The following is an 18,434-nucleotide window of genomic DNA, read 5'->3' on the forward strand; positions in this document are numbered from 1 at the left end:
AATTCTATCGCTCGAGGTGGAGTCGAAAGAGATGAGTTTTCAGTCTGCGCTGGAAGGTGTGTAAGCTTTCTGCCGTCCTGATGTCAATGGGGAGCTCATTCCACCATTTTGGAGCCAGGATAGCAAACCCACGTGTTTTTGCTGATGGGAACTTGGGTCCGCCTCGCAGCGAGGGTGCAGCGAGTCGTTTGGCTGATGCAGAGCGTAGAGCACGCGCTGGGGTGTACAGTTTAACCATGTCCTGGATGTAGGAAGGGCCAGATCCATTCGCAGCATGGTACGCAAGTACCAGTGTCTTGAAGTGAATTCTAGCAGTTACCGGAAGCCAGTGGAGCGAGCGGAGGAGCGGCGTGGTGTGGGAACATTTAGGAAGGTTGAAGACCAGACGAGCCGCTGTATTCTGAATGAGCTGCAGAGGTCGGATGGCACATGCAGGTAGACCAGCCAGGAGGGAGTTGCAGTAGTCTAGGCGTGAGGTGACGAGAGCCTGGACCAGAACCTGCGTCGCTTTCTGGGTCAGCTGGGGACGTATCCTCCTGATGTTGTAAAGCGTGTATCTGCAGCAACGGGTTGTAGCAGCGATGTTTGCAGTGAAGGACAGGTTGTTATCTAGGGTCACACCCAGATTCTTGCAGTCAGGGTCGGGGAAACAACAGAGGTGCCGATGTTGATAGTCAGGTCAAGAGTGGGATAATCTTTTCCTGGAAGGAAAAGCAGTTCAGTCTTGTCAAGGTTGAGCTTGAGATGATGAGCGGACATCCACTGAGAGATGTCAGCTAAACAAGCAGAGATGCGTGCGACGACCTGGGTCTCTGAGCGGGGAAAGGACAGAATTAATTGCGTGTCGTCAGCGTAGCAGTGGTATGAAAAACCATGCGGGCTAATGACTGATCCGAGCGAGTTTTTGTACAGGGAGAAGAGGAGGGGACCAATAACAGAGCCCTGAGGGACCCCTGTAGTTAATTGACAAGGGTCGGACTCGGACCCTCTCCAAGTTACCCTGTAGGTGCGGTCTTTGAGGTATGAGGTGAGGAGGGAGAGTGCAGAGCCTGAAACTCCAAGTTCTTGGAGAGTGCGAAGGAGGATCTGATGGTTCACCGTGTCGAATGCAGCAGACAGGTCCAACAGGATGATGACAGAGGAGAGGGAGGCTGCTTTAGCAGTGTGCAGTTCCTCAGTGACAGCAATGAGGGCAGTTTCTGTGGAGTGGCCTGCCTTGAAACCAGACTGGTGCGGATCCAGAAGGTTGTTCTGATGGAGATAACAGGAGAGTTGTTTAAAGACAGCGCGTTCAAGTGTTTTAGACAGGAACGGGAGGAGAGAGACAGGCCTGTAGTTTATAACATCAGACGGGTTGAGAGTGGGTTTCTTTAGGAGAGGGTTTACTCTTGCCTCCTTGAGACCGTTTGGAAAGTGACCAGAAGTTAGAGAAGTGTTGATGAAATGGGTGAGAAACGGTAGAATATCAGGAGCGATAGTCTGAAGGAGGTTTGAAGGGATAGGGTCCAGAAGACAGGTGGTAGGGCGGGCAGAGGTAATGAGGGTAAGAACCTCACTTGGCGAGAGAGGGGAAAAGAGGTCAGTGTGTGGGTGAAAGGAGGGTCTGGTGACCCAGCGGTGAGTAAAGGTGAGTCAGAAAAAGAAGAACAAATATCATCAACCTTTTTTTCAAAGAGGTTAACAAAGTCGCTTGACAGAAGTGAGGAGGGGGGAGGGGCTTTGGGAGGGTCCAAGAGGGTGGAGAAGATGGAAAATAGTTTTTTAGGATTGGAATAGGAAGATTGGATCTTGTCTTGAAAGAAAGTGCTTTTTGCCTGAGAGATCAAAGCAGAGAAAGAGGAGAGGAGAGCCTGATAGGTTTGGAGGTCGTCACGGTGTTTGGATTTCCACCGTTTCCGCTCTGCTGCCCGAAGTACGGTTCTATTAGCACGCAGTGCGTCATTTAGCCAGGGAGCAGGAGGGGACTGACGAGCCTGCCGAGATGTGAGAGGACAGAGAGAGTCCAGAGAGGATGAGAGAGTAGAGAGGAGAGTTTCTGCAGTGGAGTTTGGAGGCAGGAGTTGGAACGAGTCAGAGGAAGGGAGGGCTGAGAGCACCGAGGAGGCAAAGGTAGAGGGGGAGAGGGAACGGAGGTTACGGCGGACAGGTGCAGGATGAGAAGAGATTAGTTCGTTATGTTTAGAAAGGGGTAGAGAGAATGAAATGAAGAAGTGATCGGAGGTGTGGAGTGGGTTTACAGAGAGGTTAGAAGTAGCGCAGTTCCTTGAGAATATGAGATCAAGGACATTGCCAGCTTTATGAGTTGGTGGGGACAGAGACAGTGAGAAAGCAAAGGCGGTTAACAGAGATGTTAGTTCGTCTATCTTCCCCGTCTGGAGGTTGAAGTCTCCGAGAAGTACAGCGGGAGGGCCAGTTTCAGGGATGTGTGAGAGGAGATGATCTAATTCCTCCAAGAAGTTCCCCAAGGCGCCTGGTGGACGGTAGAGAACAACAATGGTTAATTGTATAGGATGGGTTACTGTGACGGCATGGAATTCAAAGGTGGAAGGAGTGAAGTTAGGTAGCTTGAAGAGGGAAAAGCTCCATTTGGGAGAGAGCAGGAGACCAGTGCCCCCTCCTCTGCCAGTGGGTCTGGGTGTATGGGAGAAGGAATATGCTGTGGAGAGAGCTGCTGGGGTGGATGTGTTGAATGGAGTAATCCAGGTCTCAGTGAGAGCAAGGAAATCCAGGGTCTGCAGGGAGGTGTAGCCAGAGATGAAGTCAGCCTTAGGAACAGCTGACTGGCAGTTCCACTGGCAGTTACACTCTGAACTAGTTAAAACCTTGAGCTACAGGAGGGCTCTTCAGAATTAATTGTGGCATCTCAACCGTGTGGTCAGACCGTGGCCCTGTGACATGTCTCGTCAATTTTCCGGCCGTAGCTCCAAATAAACCGTCAGTGTTTGCCATCAAAGCTCCAGCTCTCCATCGTGTCTCTCTTTGAGTCCTGACTCCAATTGCTTCAGAAGTTTCCCCCACAATAACACTGACAGCATACACAAGCTCCAGTGTGGTGGATAAAATATTATTTCACAACTTAATTGAAAACTCGATTCTGATTGGTCAATTTGGACATTCAGCGATCTGCTCTTTTACAATAGCAGACCGTTGCTAAGGATGCTCTGATCAAGACTTTTCCTGATCCAATTATCCCCAAGGGGATATCCAGTTGTTCTGTCTGTTAGTATACACAGAACAGGTCACAGGACCTAAGCCCATTAGGTCTGAATACATAAATACATATACAAACACATGCATATTTACTATGTAGAGGTGTCAGAGCAAATAGGCTGCCAGGTTTCCCAGGGCCAGGGAGCAGTCTGGGTTTGGTGCCTTGGTCAAGGACACTGTGGCAGTCCCGATTAGATGCAATGGAAAATCTCCAGCTACCAGTCCACACAACATATTGTAGCTCCAATCGGGAGTTCAATCGCGATCATTCGGTTCCCAAGCCAAGTCCCACTGAGCTACTGTTGCCTAAATAGATCATTTGCTGTCACATCAATCTGCAGAAGGAAGTCTGGTCAATTGATACCGGCTGTGGTATAAACACATTAAAGTCAAAGTCAACTTTAATGTCAATCTTCCAGTTTGTGTGTACAGACAGAGATCAAAACACTGTTTCCCACAATCCAGAATATAAAAACAACGTATATAGAATATAAAATGTAAAAATATGTGTGCAAATATGTATGTACACAGTCAAAGACACATTTTTACATGTGAACACATTAAGACCTAAATAAAAACACAACAATCAATATATACAAAATAACAGTCACTTCATATTTTGAGAATGTACATTAGTGCAGATTGTTCATCGAATGTGCAATATTGTCCATAGCATTGTGAAAATTGTCTGGTGCTGGATTTGAATGTCTGAGTGAGAACAAAAAAACATGGACTTCTTTCTTAATATTCATTTCAATATTTGTGATAAGCACGAAAACACGCCAAAAAGAAAACCTAAACAAGAAAACTGTTAAAGAGAAGGAAATGTATTCAAGTCCACAGAAGGCAGCATTAAACACTAAAGGGAACGGCGGAAGAAGACAGACAGGAATTAAACACTAAAGGCAACAGCATAGGAGACAGACAGGAAGTAAACACTAAAGGCAACAGCATAGGAGACAGACAGGAAGTAAACACCAAAGGGAACAGCATAGGAGACAGACAGGAAGTAAACGCTGAAGGGAACAGCATAGGAGACAGACAGGAAGTAAACACTGAAGGGAACAGCATAGGAGACAGATAAGAAGTAAATGCTGAAGGGAACAGCATAGGAGACAGACAGGAAGTAAACACTGAAGGGAACAGCAGAAGAAAAGAGACCGGATGTAAACATTAAAGGGAACAGCAGAAGAAGACAGACAGGAAGTACACACTAACAGGAACACAGTATGGGCTCTGGCAGTGTCTAAAGACTGGTTAATGGAATATAAAATGTGAACAGACTTGGATAGTTAGAGAAAAACTCGATCAGTGCTGTATCAGTATCATTGTATCCAATTATTCTTATTCAACCAAAGGTTCTGACAACAAACTGATGCTGTCCAAACTCAAGTCCCAGCTTGCGGAACTCCGATCCAAAGTTGTCTTCTTGGATACGGTGAAGAAATATCTTGAGGTACTTTCAAAGTGTCACAAATCCAAACAATGCTTTTTCTTATTTATTATCTAACACCTTGGCTCTTCTGTCCTTGACATTATTTATTATATTTCGGCAGATTCTGAGTGTGGACCAGTGGGGTTTGGAGGTTTCATTACTTCCTTCTTTGGCCTCCTGTGGACCCGGCTCTTTGGACTTCCATTCCTCTGAGGATCCGTCAGCTCTGAGCTTCGGCAACAGCAAAGGGAAGAGCATTCTGCAGGTCGGGTCTCCTCTAGGCCTCATGGCTTACCTCTACGCCAGGTACTACTGATGAGGGTTTATTTTTGAAGGCCTCGGTCCGTCACAATGACTACTTTTGTTGGACAATGAATATTTTCCCGAAAATTAACTATTCTTGTCAAATTAGGACATTATGCCGCTGATATAATAATAATAATAATAATAATAATAATAATAGCTTAATAACGCAACTAGAACAAAAAATAAGATAGCGAGTTGGTGCAGGATGTCCCCTGTTGTATATGTCTAGTAAAGATGGAACCAAAAAGGTTACCGGCTACTATCAACCACTTTTGATAACGGAAAATAAATGGTTCTAAGGAAGTTGAGCCATGCCGTAGCATGTAGTGGAAATGCAGCATGTTAGCATGTTAGCATGTTGACATTAGCATTTAGCACTCCTGTCGAGCTAGCCTGTCATGCAGTAGGCTATACAACAGTGCTGTTCAATCATTTGTTTTAAATCAGTGTTGGACAACCATCAGACTTTGGCTACACAGACAATAGAGTGGTGTAAGAGTTTTTAACCCCGGAAATTAGTTAGCATTTTAGCACTTTAGCCCCCTTGCCTTGAAGTGACTGGTTTTTCAAACCTGTTTTTGGTTTCGATTCCCAAAATAAGTTCTGTGGTTAATACAAGCTTGTGAGTTTTTCACTATTTGTTCTACCATTTGTACCTGGGTCTAAGGATAGAGGGTGTCGTTTTTGTCATACTGATATTCTGAACAATCTGTGCTGTTGTATTTGCTGTAAAGTGTCTCTACTGTAGGCTATTTTTATTATTTGTAAAGCACTTTGGCTCGACCAAAAATCGTTTATAAATGTGCTGGTATAAATATAAATAAAACTTGATTTGATTTGATCTGTTCAGGGGACAAATTATTGTCAGTGTTTTTGATGTAGTCTGTTAGTAGGGGAAGTTTTGTTATGTTGCTAGCAGCAGATAGAAGTGTCCTAAACAGTGGTTGCGTTAGACTTTTTTGTTGTCCGTCATTTTGACGGACAGGATCGTAACATTTCCGTCATTTTTCATGTTTTAATGATGAGATGAGACATATTTAATTTGTATGTTTGGGTACTGAGCAGCAAATGTTCATTCATTCATTTTTTTTTAATGATTCATACAGAACTTTTAAGGGCATGGAGAAAAAAAAGATGAACAGGGACACCGACCGTGTGGTCACTTTTCATGTCAACACGAACATGAATGATTTATTTGTTCCTGCACTGACAGCACAGCAGAGGGGGGCAGAGGCCGCTAAAAACACTGCGACCACTGTGCCTAAATGAGACAATTACAATCAAAATATGAACAAAACATTTACAAGAACAACTCAATTGATCTGCTGTAGCCAAGCCTGAACGCTGATTTCTGCATCGTCGTGCACCCTCGGACAAATCCGTTACTCATAGCTTCTCTACAGATGTCGCAGCCACTTAAACTCTTGCTCCCACTGAACCCGGTACTCCCGCTTGAACTCCTTGCCACTTGCTTGCCCCTCTGCCGCTGGCTGAACATTGTCAGTTTTAGTCTTACTGGCTTGTCCTTCATCCTCCACCGCATCAATCCCTTTTTTTTCACCTCGTTTATCCACACCATCACAATTACTGGGCTTATTAAAAAAACTTCGGATGATCAGCTGCCGTGACATTTTGCGATTGCTAAAGCCGGTTAAACAACGAGGTAATCAACTAGGTCAAAAACAAGACTACACAATAGTTACTTAATATACACAACCTCGCCACCAACTGGACAGGGGTGTGAATGACTAAATAATATTTACAGACTACAGTAGAGTACAGTAGATCGCCCTCAGTCTACCTGGCCACTAAGGATGTAATATAATGTGGGCCGCTGGTGGACATTTTGGCGCTGTTCCGAGTTGTGTTCTAATCTGTCAAAATGACGGACTGCTTTCAGATGTTTCCGTCATTGTTAGAAAAAATCCGTCATTCACGGAAAATATTCGGTTAAATGTATGTAATGTATGTTGTGGTGACACGTTATGATACATAATTCACCGTGTGATTAGTCTGTGTTGCAACCCGGACCCGTTAGTGAGGGTACCGGGATTTGTTGTCATTCATGCTGGCTTATCATACAGAGCAGCACATGTACTTACCTCTTGTAGATTAATGTGTATGTCAAGATCTGTCTGTGTTGTGTTTTGTCTTGTCTTTTTCTGTCTTTGGTTTCCAGTTTTGTTTTGAAGGGTGTTCACCTCCTGTTTTGCCTGTTGCCTTCTGTCTGTTTTCCCTCCCTGATTACCCGATTGTGTGCACCTGGTGTCCCTGTGTTTTCTCCTCCCTCCTCACCTGTGTCTTGTTTGTATGATTAGTCTTGTGTGTATTTAAGTTCTGGTTTTTCTGTCTGTCTTTGTCGGTTCGTCTGACTTGGTCTTCGGTGAGTGTTCTGTTCTATTTCGTATGAGGCTTCGCCCTCTAAGGCTATCGCTATTGGGTAATCCCACTGCACGTGTTCAGCACTGACAGACTTAATCCACGCCCACCTATGATGTGGGCCCCACCTTCGGCCTCACTTCCGTATAAATAGGAAGATGGCCCGTCCAACTGCTCCCATTTTTCTTCAGCACTCCGTTGCAGAAGCACTGTACAGGTACAAGCTCTTTTCAGAGCTGTTTACTAGAAAGCAAACATTTCCCCCTGGCCCCATTCTCCCTCTCCTCCGGACGGGGGAGACAGGGCGGGGCTCTGGGTTAGCCGATATATGAATTACGACCGGCTGTGGCTGGCTCGCTCCAGGGAGGAAGCGAGCCTATAGGTTCGGCTGCCGGGCTGACACTATCCGCCATCTAGGCTCTGCTGTATAGGCGGTATTCTCCAGGAACTCCCGGAGATCATCGGAAAGGCAGCCGCCTAATGAGATCTCCCCGTTCCCCCGGTTCAGGAGAGCTCTCCTCCGGATGACATAAGCGGTTGCCTCATAGCCTGTCGGTTATTAGGCAACAGGGCTCGCGGCACAAACCGGCTGTCTTTAAAACCTGGCGGTTGATTAGACAGCACGGGCTTGTTTCCTATGTCACAGATATGCCTCCACACACCTTTCATTCCTCAAGCGGGTTTGAGCGTGAACGCGCCTCAATGTCCGGTTTACGAGCCTTCTCCTAAACGGCGACATGATGAGAGCCGCTGTGCAATACAGCGTGTTGAGGTGCAAGAGCCGGCTGTAACCTGTCAGTCAGCAGGCAGCAGGGCTCGTGGCGCAAGCCAGCTGTATTTAACCAGGCGGTTTTTAGACAGCAGAGCTTGACGTTTAAACCTGATGCTCCTAACCTGTCGGTTAGCGGCAGCAGGGCTCGTGGCGCAAGCCAGCTGTATTTAACCAGGCGGTTATTAGACAGCAAGGCTTGACGTTTAAACCTGATGCTCCTAACCTGTGGGTTAGCAGGCAGCACGGTTTTTCCTCTGTCCCAGATGTGCCTACTACACACGGTCGTAATGAGCCCAGGGCTGTTATTACGCACTGTGTGAATAGCACTGCACACACCTCCGCTCATTCCTCAGCAGGGTTGAGCGTGAACGCGCCTCAATGTCCAGTTTACGAGCCTTCTCCTAAACAGAGACAGGATGAGAGCTGGTGTGAGATGCAGCGTGTGGAGGCCCCCTCGCAGCTTTTCTGTCCGGGCCCCTCTTGGGTTGCTTCACGGGCAACGGCGGCGAGGGCTCTGACGTGGCTCGTCACCATGACAACCACAGCACATCCAGAGCATGTCGCGCGCTCTCAGAATATTACTCAGAATGGCGACGCGTGTGTTCGATGAACAGATGAATAATAATAAGCAGCAAGGCCCACCGGGTAAGCCGGCTGCCCCTAACCTGTCGGTTATGGGCAGCATGGCTCGCTGCATAAATAGGCTGTCTTTAAAGCCTATTGGTTTTTAGGCAGCTCAGTTTTTCTCCTCTGTCCCAAACCTACCTCCTACACACGATAATGAGCCCACGAGTGCCATTATTACAGTGAGGACAGCACTGCACACAGCTCCGCTCATCCCTTAGGGGTGTTGAGCATGAACGCACCTCGGTGTCCAGTTTAACACTGTAAGCAATTACTGTTATTTTTCAGCCGGTTTTCGGCACTAATCTACTGGCAGCCCCCTAACCAGAATGTCACTGTGAATTATTTAATTTTTTACAGTAATAAACTGAAATTGTCCAACAGTATGAATACTGTATAATTTCAGTGTATTGCTGGGGTCTCTGCTGCCAGTATTTTACTGTTAATGAGAAAGGCTGTAAAATCATTTCACAGTATGAGTACTGTGGTATGGCAGTGAAGTGCAGGCGTCTGTGAAGAGACTGCCGGCGCTTTACTGTTGTTTGACAGGAAAATGTGTTACAGTGGACATAATGAGAGCCTGTGTGAAGTGCAGCGTCTGGAGGGCTCTGGCGTGGCTCGTCACCATGACAACCACAGCACATCCAGAGCAGGTTGGCGCGCTGAGTGGCGGCGCGTGTGTTCAATGGACAGATGGAATATAATATGCAGCAAGGCTCCCCGGTTAAGCTGGCTGCCAATAGCCTATTGGTTACTTGGTAGCATGGCTCGCTGCCTAAGCCGGCTGGGTTTTTTAACTTATCGGTTAATAAAACAGCAGGGCGTACTATTCAATCCGTCTACCTTTAAACTTTTTGGGTTTAGGCAGCACGGATTGTTCCTCTGTCTCAGACGTACCTCCTACCCACGGTCGTAATAAGCCCACGGAGGGCCATTATTACACCTCGGGTGGACAGCACTGCACACACCTCCGCTCATCCCTTATGGAGGGCTCTGGCGTGGTTTGCCACCAACCACAGCACATCCAGAGAATGTACACCCGACGCTATCAGAGTACTGGATGGTAGTCAGGGTGGCGGCGCATGTGTCTGATGGACAGATGGATGAGCAGGCGGATGGGCAGAGAGTAGTCTCTGCAGTTCGCCTCTCCCCCCCGCAGTTCTTCGGGATACAGGGAGCCCTGTCATCCCGGGAACAGTGTCTCGCGCTCCGTGCAGAGCGGCAGGAATGGCCTTTTCCCATGCTGACGATCAAACAGGTGCTGGAGTGTTCACCAGGGAGGTGCACATCCATAGTCCTGAAGGATGCATTCCTCCACGTAACCATCATCCCGAAACACAGCAATTTCCTGCGTTTCTCATTCCTGGCCGGTGGGAGCAGCTACTCAGAATGGGGATGAGTGTTATTTTACCTGGACGACCGGCTGTGGCTGGCTCGCTCCAGGAAGGGAGGAAGCGGCTTACAGACGATACAGCTAGTATCTCATCTGTCAAACCTGGGTTTCATTATCAACTGGAAGAAGAGCTGTCCTCGTCCCTCCCAGGTTATCTTTTTAACTGGGAGTGGAATTGAACTCAGCCCGCATGAGAGCGCGACTCTCACAGCGGAGAGGGGAGAAAGTCACAGCTCTCCTCCGGCGCGTCACACCCCGTGGGGCGGTGACAGCCCTCTCCGTGATGCAGCTGTTAGACATGATATCAGCTGGTCACGTGGTGATCCCCCTGGGTCTCCTTCATAGTGAGGAGACTCCAGAGGTGGTTTATTCGCCTGTGCATCGACCCCGTGCGTCAGAGGAGACGCATGGTGTACATTCCTCCTTCCGTGGTTTTGGATTTGACCCACTGGAATCATCTCCACGTCAGTGGGGGTGCCCCTGAGCAGAGTGACGTCACACACCGCAGTGTTCACAGACGCATCTCTCGCAGGCTGAGGAACGTGCATGTCGCAGGCAGTGGGGGGACAGTGCCCGGGTCACATGTCTCTCCATATAAACGTGCTGGAATTACTCTCCGTATGGAAAGTGCCCCAGCACTTCGTCCCGTTGCTGTACAATCAACATATGTTGATTCAAACAGACAACAAAGCAGCGGCGGCCTACATAAATCGCCAGGGAGGTGTTCGATCAGCGCAGCTGCTGAACACACATCCTACACAGCCAAATGGACAGCGTTCCGTGTGGTGTGCAGGGAAAAACCTGGACCCCGTTGCGGGCCCCCTGCCTCGTGCTGCCGTTCCTCCAGCTGTTGCTGGACAGGAATTGGCTTATAGCACGGTAAAAACATGCTGCTGCTGCTGCCATTTCATCTTGCCACGTAGGTTTGGGGTCAGCACGGTGTTTAGTCACCCGCTGACAAAACGTTTTCTACGGGGAGCACAGAGACTCAGACATGTGTCACGCGCTTTGGTGCCTTATTGGGTTTTTGGCTTAGTTTTACGCGCACTGAGTAAAGCTCCATTTGAACCATCAGGTCCCCCTGAAGTTCTTGTCAGCCAAAGTAGCTCTGCTCTTGGCTCTCACATCAGCTAAAGGGTGAGTGATGTGTCTGCTCTCTCTGTGGCTCCGTCATGTCTCCGGATCCAAGGAGATGGCAGTTCAGCTGTTTTGCGCCTTAACCCGGATTGTATGCCAAAGGTGATCACAAGCTCTTTTAGATCGAGAGGGATCACTTCGGATGGTTTCTTCCCTCCTCCTCACACATCAGAGGAGGAAGCCACATGTCATCTCCTCTGTCCCGTACGTGCGCTGTCATGTTATATTGCACGCACAGCCACGTTGCGCAAGTCTCAGCGCCTGTTTGTGCATTACAGAGAGCACTCAATAGGGCAGCCTCTGTCTGCACAGCGGCTGTCACACTGGTTGTGTGAGGCGTATTTCTACTCTGGGGTGGATCCCCCAGAAAACATCAAAGCGCACAGCACCAGAGGAATTTCAACCTCTATGGCGTTGCATGGAGGAATGACAGTGGAAGACATTTGCAATGCTGCATCTTGGTCTTCCCCCTGTTCTTTTATTCATTTTTATTTGAGGGATGTCTCCCATTCCTCTCTTACACATTCAGTACTGAGTGTTCTGTCAGATTGAGTAATGTCAGGGACTAAACGGCGTGCCCTCTCTCCTGCCTATCGGCATTCAGAGAGCTGCCCCTTTTGCCCCTCTTTTATAGGTTTAACAAGTGGGATTTGTTTTTCTCTACTTTTTTTAAACGACGGGTATTCACCTTCATTCCCTTAAAGAGAATATTCATTTGGAATAATGCTATATTTCCAGGGACTGTGATGCTCCTTCTTTTTCGCATGGGTTATTAATTGAGTAGATGGGTTTGTGTGCTTCTGGTTACGGACGGACCAGTGGGGCGTGGACTACATCCTGCTTCGCCCTTAACCCAATAGCGATAGCCTTAGAGGGCGAAGCCTTATACGAAATAGACTGAGGTTACGTACTGTAACCCAGCTTCTATGAGTATAGGCGCAGCCCTCTAAGGTTCGGGCCCCACTGGCTCCGCGAATAGCTGAAGAAAAGCTGTTTGTGTGGGAGCAGTTGGACGGGCCATCTTCCTATTTATACGGAAGTGAGGCCGGAGGTGGGGCCCACATCATAGGTGGGCATGGATTAAGTCTGTCAGTGCTGCACACGTGCAGTGGGATTACCCAATAGCGATAGCCTTAGAGGGCTGCATCTATACTCATAGAAGCTGGGTTACAGTACGTAACCTCAGTGCTGTTTTTGTTTATCGTATAGCCTTGAAATAAAGGAGTTATTTTTTGACACTTTAATCTGCATTTGGGTCCTGCTTCCTGCACACACCGTAACATTGCATTTAGCTGACGCTTTTATCCAAAGCGACGTACAATAAGTGCGTTCGACCAACAAAATACAAACTTGAAGAAAACAGAATCATATAAGTACATCAGGTTTCATAGAGCAAAAACATTTCAAGTGCTACTCAACTGGCTTTAGATAAAGATAAGATAGTCTACTTATCTCATCAAACAGTGCTCTAAGGTGAGTAATTTGGATATATAGCAATACCAGAGATTGTTCTGAACATTTTGATATTTAACACATGGGGTGCCATGTGAGAAGAAATACATTTAAAAGGGGATTTAAGAAAACATCAACAATTCGAGAAAATACCCTTAGACTCCAGAGGGTTAAGGAGCCCCGTGCCTTGGCTGAAGAGGCCGACCGTTTTTTCCTGGTTACCAAGCAGTCCCGTGCAGAGGCGCTAGCTGTGACGCTCGGCCCCCCCTCTACAGTTAAGAAGGCTTGGGGGAGGCTGGATGTGACGGTACCAAGCCGGCGTGGGGACACAGGAGAGTGTCTTTACCACGCGCGGTTCGGGGCCAGGGCGAAGAAGTGTGTTGCTCCCTGCAGTTACAAGCCTCCGGGAAACGGAGGAGCCGGCGCTCAGTAGTGGCCCTGAGCATTGGCGGCACGAGCAGGCTTCTCTTTGTCAGCGACAGAGTCTCAGGAAGCTTGTTTCTGTGTTACAGAGGAGCTCAACGGAGTGTTGTTCCTGCGTCGAGGGAAGACGTCACTCATGGGGGACATGGACCGCGGTTGACGATGGCTAATGGCGGCCCCATTCGCACGTACGGCGTGAGGCCTATGTGTTTGTGTATTGGAGGACAGCGGTTCAACTGGGATTTTGTGACGGCAGACATTTATTTTCCCCTCCTCGGGGCAGACTTTTTATGTGCTCGTGGACTCCTGGTGGACGTTAAAAATAAATGCTTGGTTGATGCCATGACGTTTTCCTCCCTCGTGTGTACACTTGGCAAGACGGCGTACGACGGATTGTCGGGCTCGCTGTCGGGAGCGAACATTTTTCTCAGGTCGTTGGCTGAATTTCCAGACCTGACGCTACCCACCTTCTCCGCGCTCACCACCAAGCATGGGGTGGAGTACCACGTCACCGCCGATGGTCCCCCAGTCTACGCCAGGGCCCGGCGTTTGAAGCCTTCTAAGCTTGCAGTAGTGAGGGCGGAGTTTTCAACCATGGAACGCCTGGGTATCGTCCGCCGTTCTGACAGTCCTTGGGCCTCTCCTCTACACGTCATTCCCAAGCCGAACGGCGGTTGGCGCCCGTGCGGGGATTACCGCCACCTCAACGACGCCACGATACCTGACCGCTACCCGGTGCCACACATTCAGGACTTTTCAGCACATCTGGCCGGTACGTTACTGTTTTCTAAAGTGGAACTGGTGCGCGGATACCACCAGGTGCCCATGCATCCCCTGGACGTTCCTAAGATGGCAGTGATAACGCCGTTTGGACTTTTCGAGTTCAAACGTTCCAGCACCTGATGGATTCGGTGCTGCGGGACCTGCCGTTTGTGTTCGTCTACCTGGACGACATACTCGTCGCCAGCGCTTCGGTGGAAGAGCACCTGTCACACCTCCGAGCCCTTTTCACGAGGCTCAGCCAACACGGGTTGATAATCAATCCTGCAAAGTGCCAGTTCGGGGTGTTTGACATTGACTTCCTCGGACACCGCGTCACCAAAGGCGGTGCAGCACCCCTGTCGGCGAAGGTTGAGGCTGTCGCAGCGTTTCCTCGCCCGCTAACACAGCCCGGTCGCTCCGTGAGTTCCTGGGGATGGTGACTTTCTACCACCGTTTCATCGCCCGGGCCGCCCACATTATGCGGCCGCTGTATGAGGCTTTGAAGGGTACGACCCCCATCCAGGCGATCGACTGGACGGCGGAAGCTGAGTCTGCTTTTACGGAGGTCAAGACCGCGTTGGCTCAGACAGCCTTGTCTGTTACCACAGACGCATCGGACTACGCAGTTGGTGCGGTGCACGAGCAGTGGGTGGAGGGCGCTTGGCAGCCACTCGCCTTTTTCAGCCGTCAGCTGACGCCCAGAGAACGCAGGTACAGCGCCTTTGACCGAGAGCCCCTTGGACTCTGGCTGGCCGTGCGGCACTTCCATTTTTTGCTGGAAGGCCGTGAATTTACGGCGTTTGTCGACCACAATCCGCTCACGTTCGCCATGTCAAAAGTGGCTGAGCCTTGGTCTGCACATCAGCAGCGGCAGCTGTCTTACATCTCAGAGTTCACCACGGAAATTAAGCACGTGGCTGGCAAATCAAACCTGGTCGCAGATTGCCTCTCCAGGGTCGTCATCGGGGCCGTCCAGTTGGGCCTGGACTATACCCGCATTGTGACGGATCAGGTCACGGACCCCGGCGTACAAGCCCTGAAGGAGGACAGCTTGGGGCTGCGCTTGGAAGACGTGGTTTTCGGTGACGCAGGCGTTACTCTCCTGTAAGACGTCTCCACACGACTGCCGCGACCGGTCGTTCCCGCCAGTTGGAGGTGCTCCATTTTCGAGGCGGTGCACGACCTGTCTCACCCCGGCGGTAAACCTTCGTTGCGCTTGGTGGCCGCAAAGTTCGTCTGGCGGGGACTTAAAAAGGACGTGAGGACTTGGGCTGGTGAGTGCGTGGCTTGTCAGCGCGCTAAGGTGCATCGCCCCACGAAAGCCCCTTTGGAACGTTTCATGGTGCCGGAGAGGAGGTTTGACCACGTCAACATCGACCTAGTGGATCCATTTCCCTCCTCTCAGGGTTTTTCCTACCTCCTCACCATGGTGGACAGGACGTTCCCGTCGGCTGGAGGCGGTTCCTCTCGTGCCGACGTCTGCAGCTGACATAGCCCGGGCTTTCATTGCAACGTGGGTGTGTCGGTTTGGTACCCCGTCGGACATTTCCTCTGACCGGGGTTCGCAGTTCACGTCTGAGCTCTGGAACGCCGTGGCGTGTGGTCTGGGGGTTAAGCTTCACAGGACAACCGCTTATCACCCTCAGGTTAATGGCCTCTGTGAACGTTTCCATCGCTCCATGAAGGCAGCACTCAGAGACGGAAATTGGGTCGACAAGCTGCCTTGGGTAATGCTGGGAATGCGGACCGTGCCCAAGGAAGACCTGCAGTGTTCCACGGCTTAGATGGTCTACGGTAAGTCGCTGAGAGTTCCAGGAGATTTCCTCCCTAACACATCGGTTCCCTGGTCGGCGTCAGCACAGCGGGTTTGCCTGCAGGACACCGCCGAGACTTTTGCTCTGATTCCCACTGCCCAACATGATACTCAGGTGTCCCGGGTTCCCGCGGATCTCCGCTCGGCAGAGCACGTTTTCATACGACACGACGTGCACAGGGGTCCTCGACAATAATAAAGTGTGGAAGTCCATTCTGAATACACCGCCTCTGACTCCCTCTACAATGTACTATTTTTTTGCTTTGTTGATCTTCATGAATACCCATTTGTTTGGCTTTTCTCATGACACCCACCACCAGTAACTATGTTGTAATAGTTTGGGGGGGGAGGGGGCTTTGGTGTGATGCTCTCTCACGCTGAATGGAGCCATTTAAAGTAGGCACCTACTGACATCTTGTTTTAAAAATGTTCTGGGCACAAATATGCAGGATACCTGGAGGTATACAATCTCCCACATGCTCTGAGAGTTCTGAAATAAACAGTTTTGTTACTCTCTGAACTTAGTTGAGTTGATATTCTCATTTTCATTGCAGAAATGCAGCTTTGGAAGGCTACATCCAGCAGTTCCTGTATACCTATCGTTTCCTCTGCACTCCTGAGCAGTTACTGCAGTTCATTATGGATAAATTCATAGCTGCTGCAAGGTACAGTATATCCAGCAATCTCCACTAAAGCTTTTCCTGTAAATCTTAAAATTACATTACATTACATTGCATTTAGCTGACGCTTTTATCCAAAGCGACTTACAATAAGTGTGTTCGACCAACAAAATACAAACTTGAAGAAAAATCATATAAGTACATCAGGTTTCATAGAACATTTCAAGTGCTACTCAACTAGCTTTAGGTAAGCCAGTCCTTTATTAGTATATAAGTGCTTTGTAAATAGTTATATTGCTCGAAGTGGAGTCGAAAGAGATGAGTTTTCAGTCTGCGCCGGAAGGTGTGTAAGCTATCTGCTGTCCTGATGTCAATGGGGAGCTCATTCCACCATTTTGGAACCAGGATAGCAAACCTACATGTTTTTGCTGATGGGAACTTAGGTCCCCTTCGCAGCGAGGGTGCAGCGAGCCGTTTGGTTGATGCAGAGCGGAGTGCACGTGCTGGGGTGTACGGTTTAACCATGTCCTGGATGTAGGAAGGGCCAGATCCATTCGCAGCATGGTACGCAAGTACCATTGTCTTGAAGTGGATTCTAGCAGTTACCGGAAGCCAGTGGAGGGAGAGGAGGAGCGGCGTGGTGTGGGAGAATTTAAGAAGGTTGAAGACCAGACGAGCCGCTACATTCTGGATGAGCTGCAGAGGTCGGATGGCACATGCAGGTAGACCAGCCAGGAGGAAGTTGCAGTAGTCTAGGCGTGACATGACGAGAGCCTGGACCAGAACCTGCGTCGCTTTCTGGGTCAGCTGGGGACATATCCTCCTGATATTGTAAAGCGTGTATCTGCAGCAGCGGGTTGTAGCAGCTATGTTTGCAGTGAAGGACAGGTTGTTATCTAGGGTCACACCCAAATTCCTTGCAGTCTGAGTCGGGGAAACAACAGAGGTGGCGATGTTGATTGTTAGGTCAAGAGTGGGACAAGGAGAAGAGGAGGGGACCAAGAACAGAGCCCTGAGGGACCCCTGTAGTTAATTGGCAAGGGTCGGACTCCGACCCTCTCCAAGTAACCCTGTAGGTGCGGTCTTTGAGGTATGAGGTGAGGAGGGAAAGTGCAGAGCCTGAAACTCCAAGTTCTTGGAGAGTGCGAAGGAGGATCTGATGATTCACTGTGTCGAATGCAGCAGACAGGTCCAACAGGATGATGACAGAGGAGAGGGAGGCTGCTTTAGCAGTGTGCAGTTCCTCAGTGACAGCAAGGAGGGCAGTTTCTGTGGAGTGACCTGCCTTGAAACCAGACTGGTGTGGATCCAGAAGGTTGTTCTGATGGAGATAACAGGAGAGTTGTTTAAAGACAGCGCGTTCAAGTGTTTTAGACAGGAACGGGAGGAGAGAGACAGGCCTGTAGTTTATAACATCTGACGGGTTGAGAGTGGGTTTCTTTAGGAGAGGGTTTACTCTTGCCTCCTTGAGACCGTTTGGAAAGTGACCAGAAGTTAGAGAAGTGTTGATGAAATGGGTGAGAAACGGTAGAATATCAGGAGCGATAGTCTGAAGGAGGTTTGAAGGGATAGGGTCGAGAGGACAGGTGGTAGGGCGGGCAGAGGTAATGAGGGTAAGAATCTCACTTGGCGAGAGAGGGGAAAAGGAGGTCAGTGTGTGGGTGAAAGGAGGGTCTGGTGACCCAGTGGTGAGTAAAGGTGAGTCAGAAAAAGAAGAGCGAATATCATCAACCTTTTTTTCAAAGTGGTTAACAAAGTCGCTTGACAGAAGGGAGGAGGGGGAAGGGGCTTTGGGAGGGTCCAAGAGGGTGGAGAAGATGGAAAATAGTTTTTTGGGATTGTAATAGGAAGATTGGATCTTATCTTGAAAGAAAGTGCTTTTTGCCTGAGAGATCAAAGCAGAGAAAGAGGAGAGCCTGATAGGTTAGGAGGTCGTCATGGTGTTTGGATTTCCACCGTTTCCGCTCTGCTGCCCGAAGGACGGTTCTATTAGCACACAGTACGTCATTTTGCCAGGGAGCAGGAGGGGACTGACGAGCCTGCCGAGATGTGAGAGGACAGAGAGAGTCCAGAGAGGATGAGAGAGTAGAGAGGAGAGTTTCTGCAGC

The 18,434-nt window shown here is 49.3% G+C and overlaps 1 protein-coding gene across 1 annotated transcript in view; it reads left to right on the top strand.

Moving 5' to 3' along the window:
* The window catches only part of LOC117459982 (kinase non-catalytic C-lobe domain-containing protein 1), an 82,159-nt gene that overhangs the window by 48,424 nt on the left and 15,301 nt on the right, over positions 1–18,434 (top strand). The window contains 3 exon segments of the mRNA XM_034101168.2: positions 4,569–4,666; positions 4,767–4,951; positions 16,261–16,371. Of these exon segments, the coding sequence (XP_033957059.1) occupies positions 4,569–4,666; positions 4,767–4,951; positions 16,261–16,371 (394 nt within the window).

Source organism: Pseudochaenichthys georgianus, chromosome 15 (assembly GCF_902827115.2).
Source record: "Pseudochaenichthys georgianus chromosome 15, fPseGeo1.2, whole genome shotgun sequence".
Taxonomy (NCBI): domain Eukaryota; kingdom Metazoa; phylum Chordata; class Actinopteri; order Perciformes; family Channichthyidae; genus Pseudochaenichthys; species Pseudochaenichthys georgianus.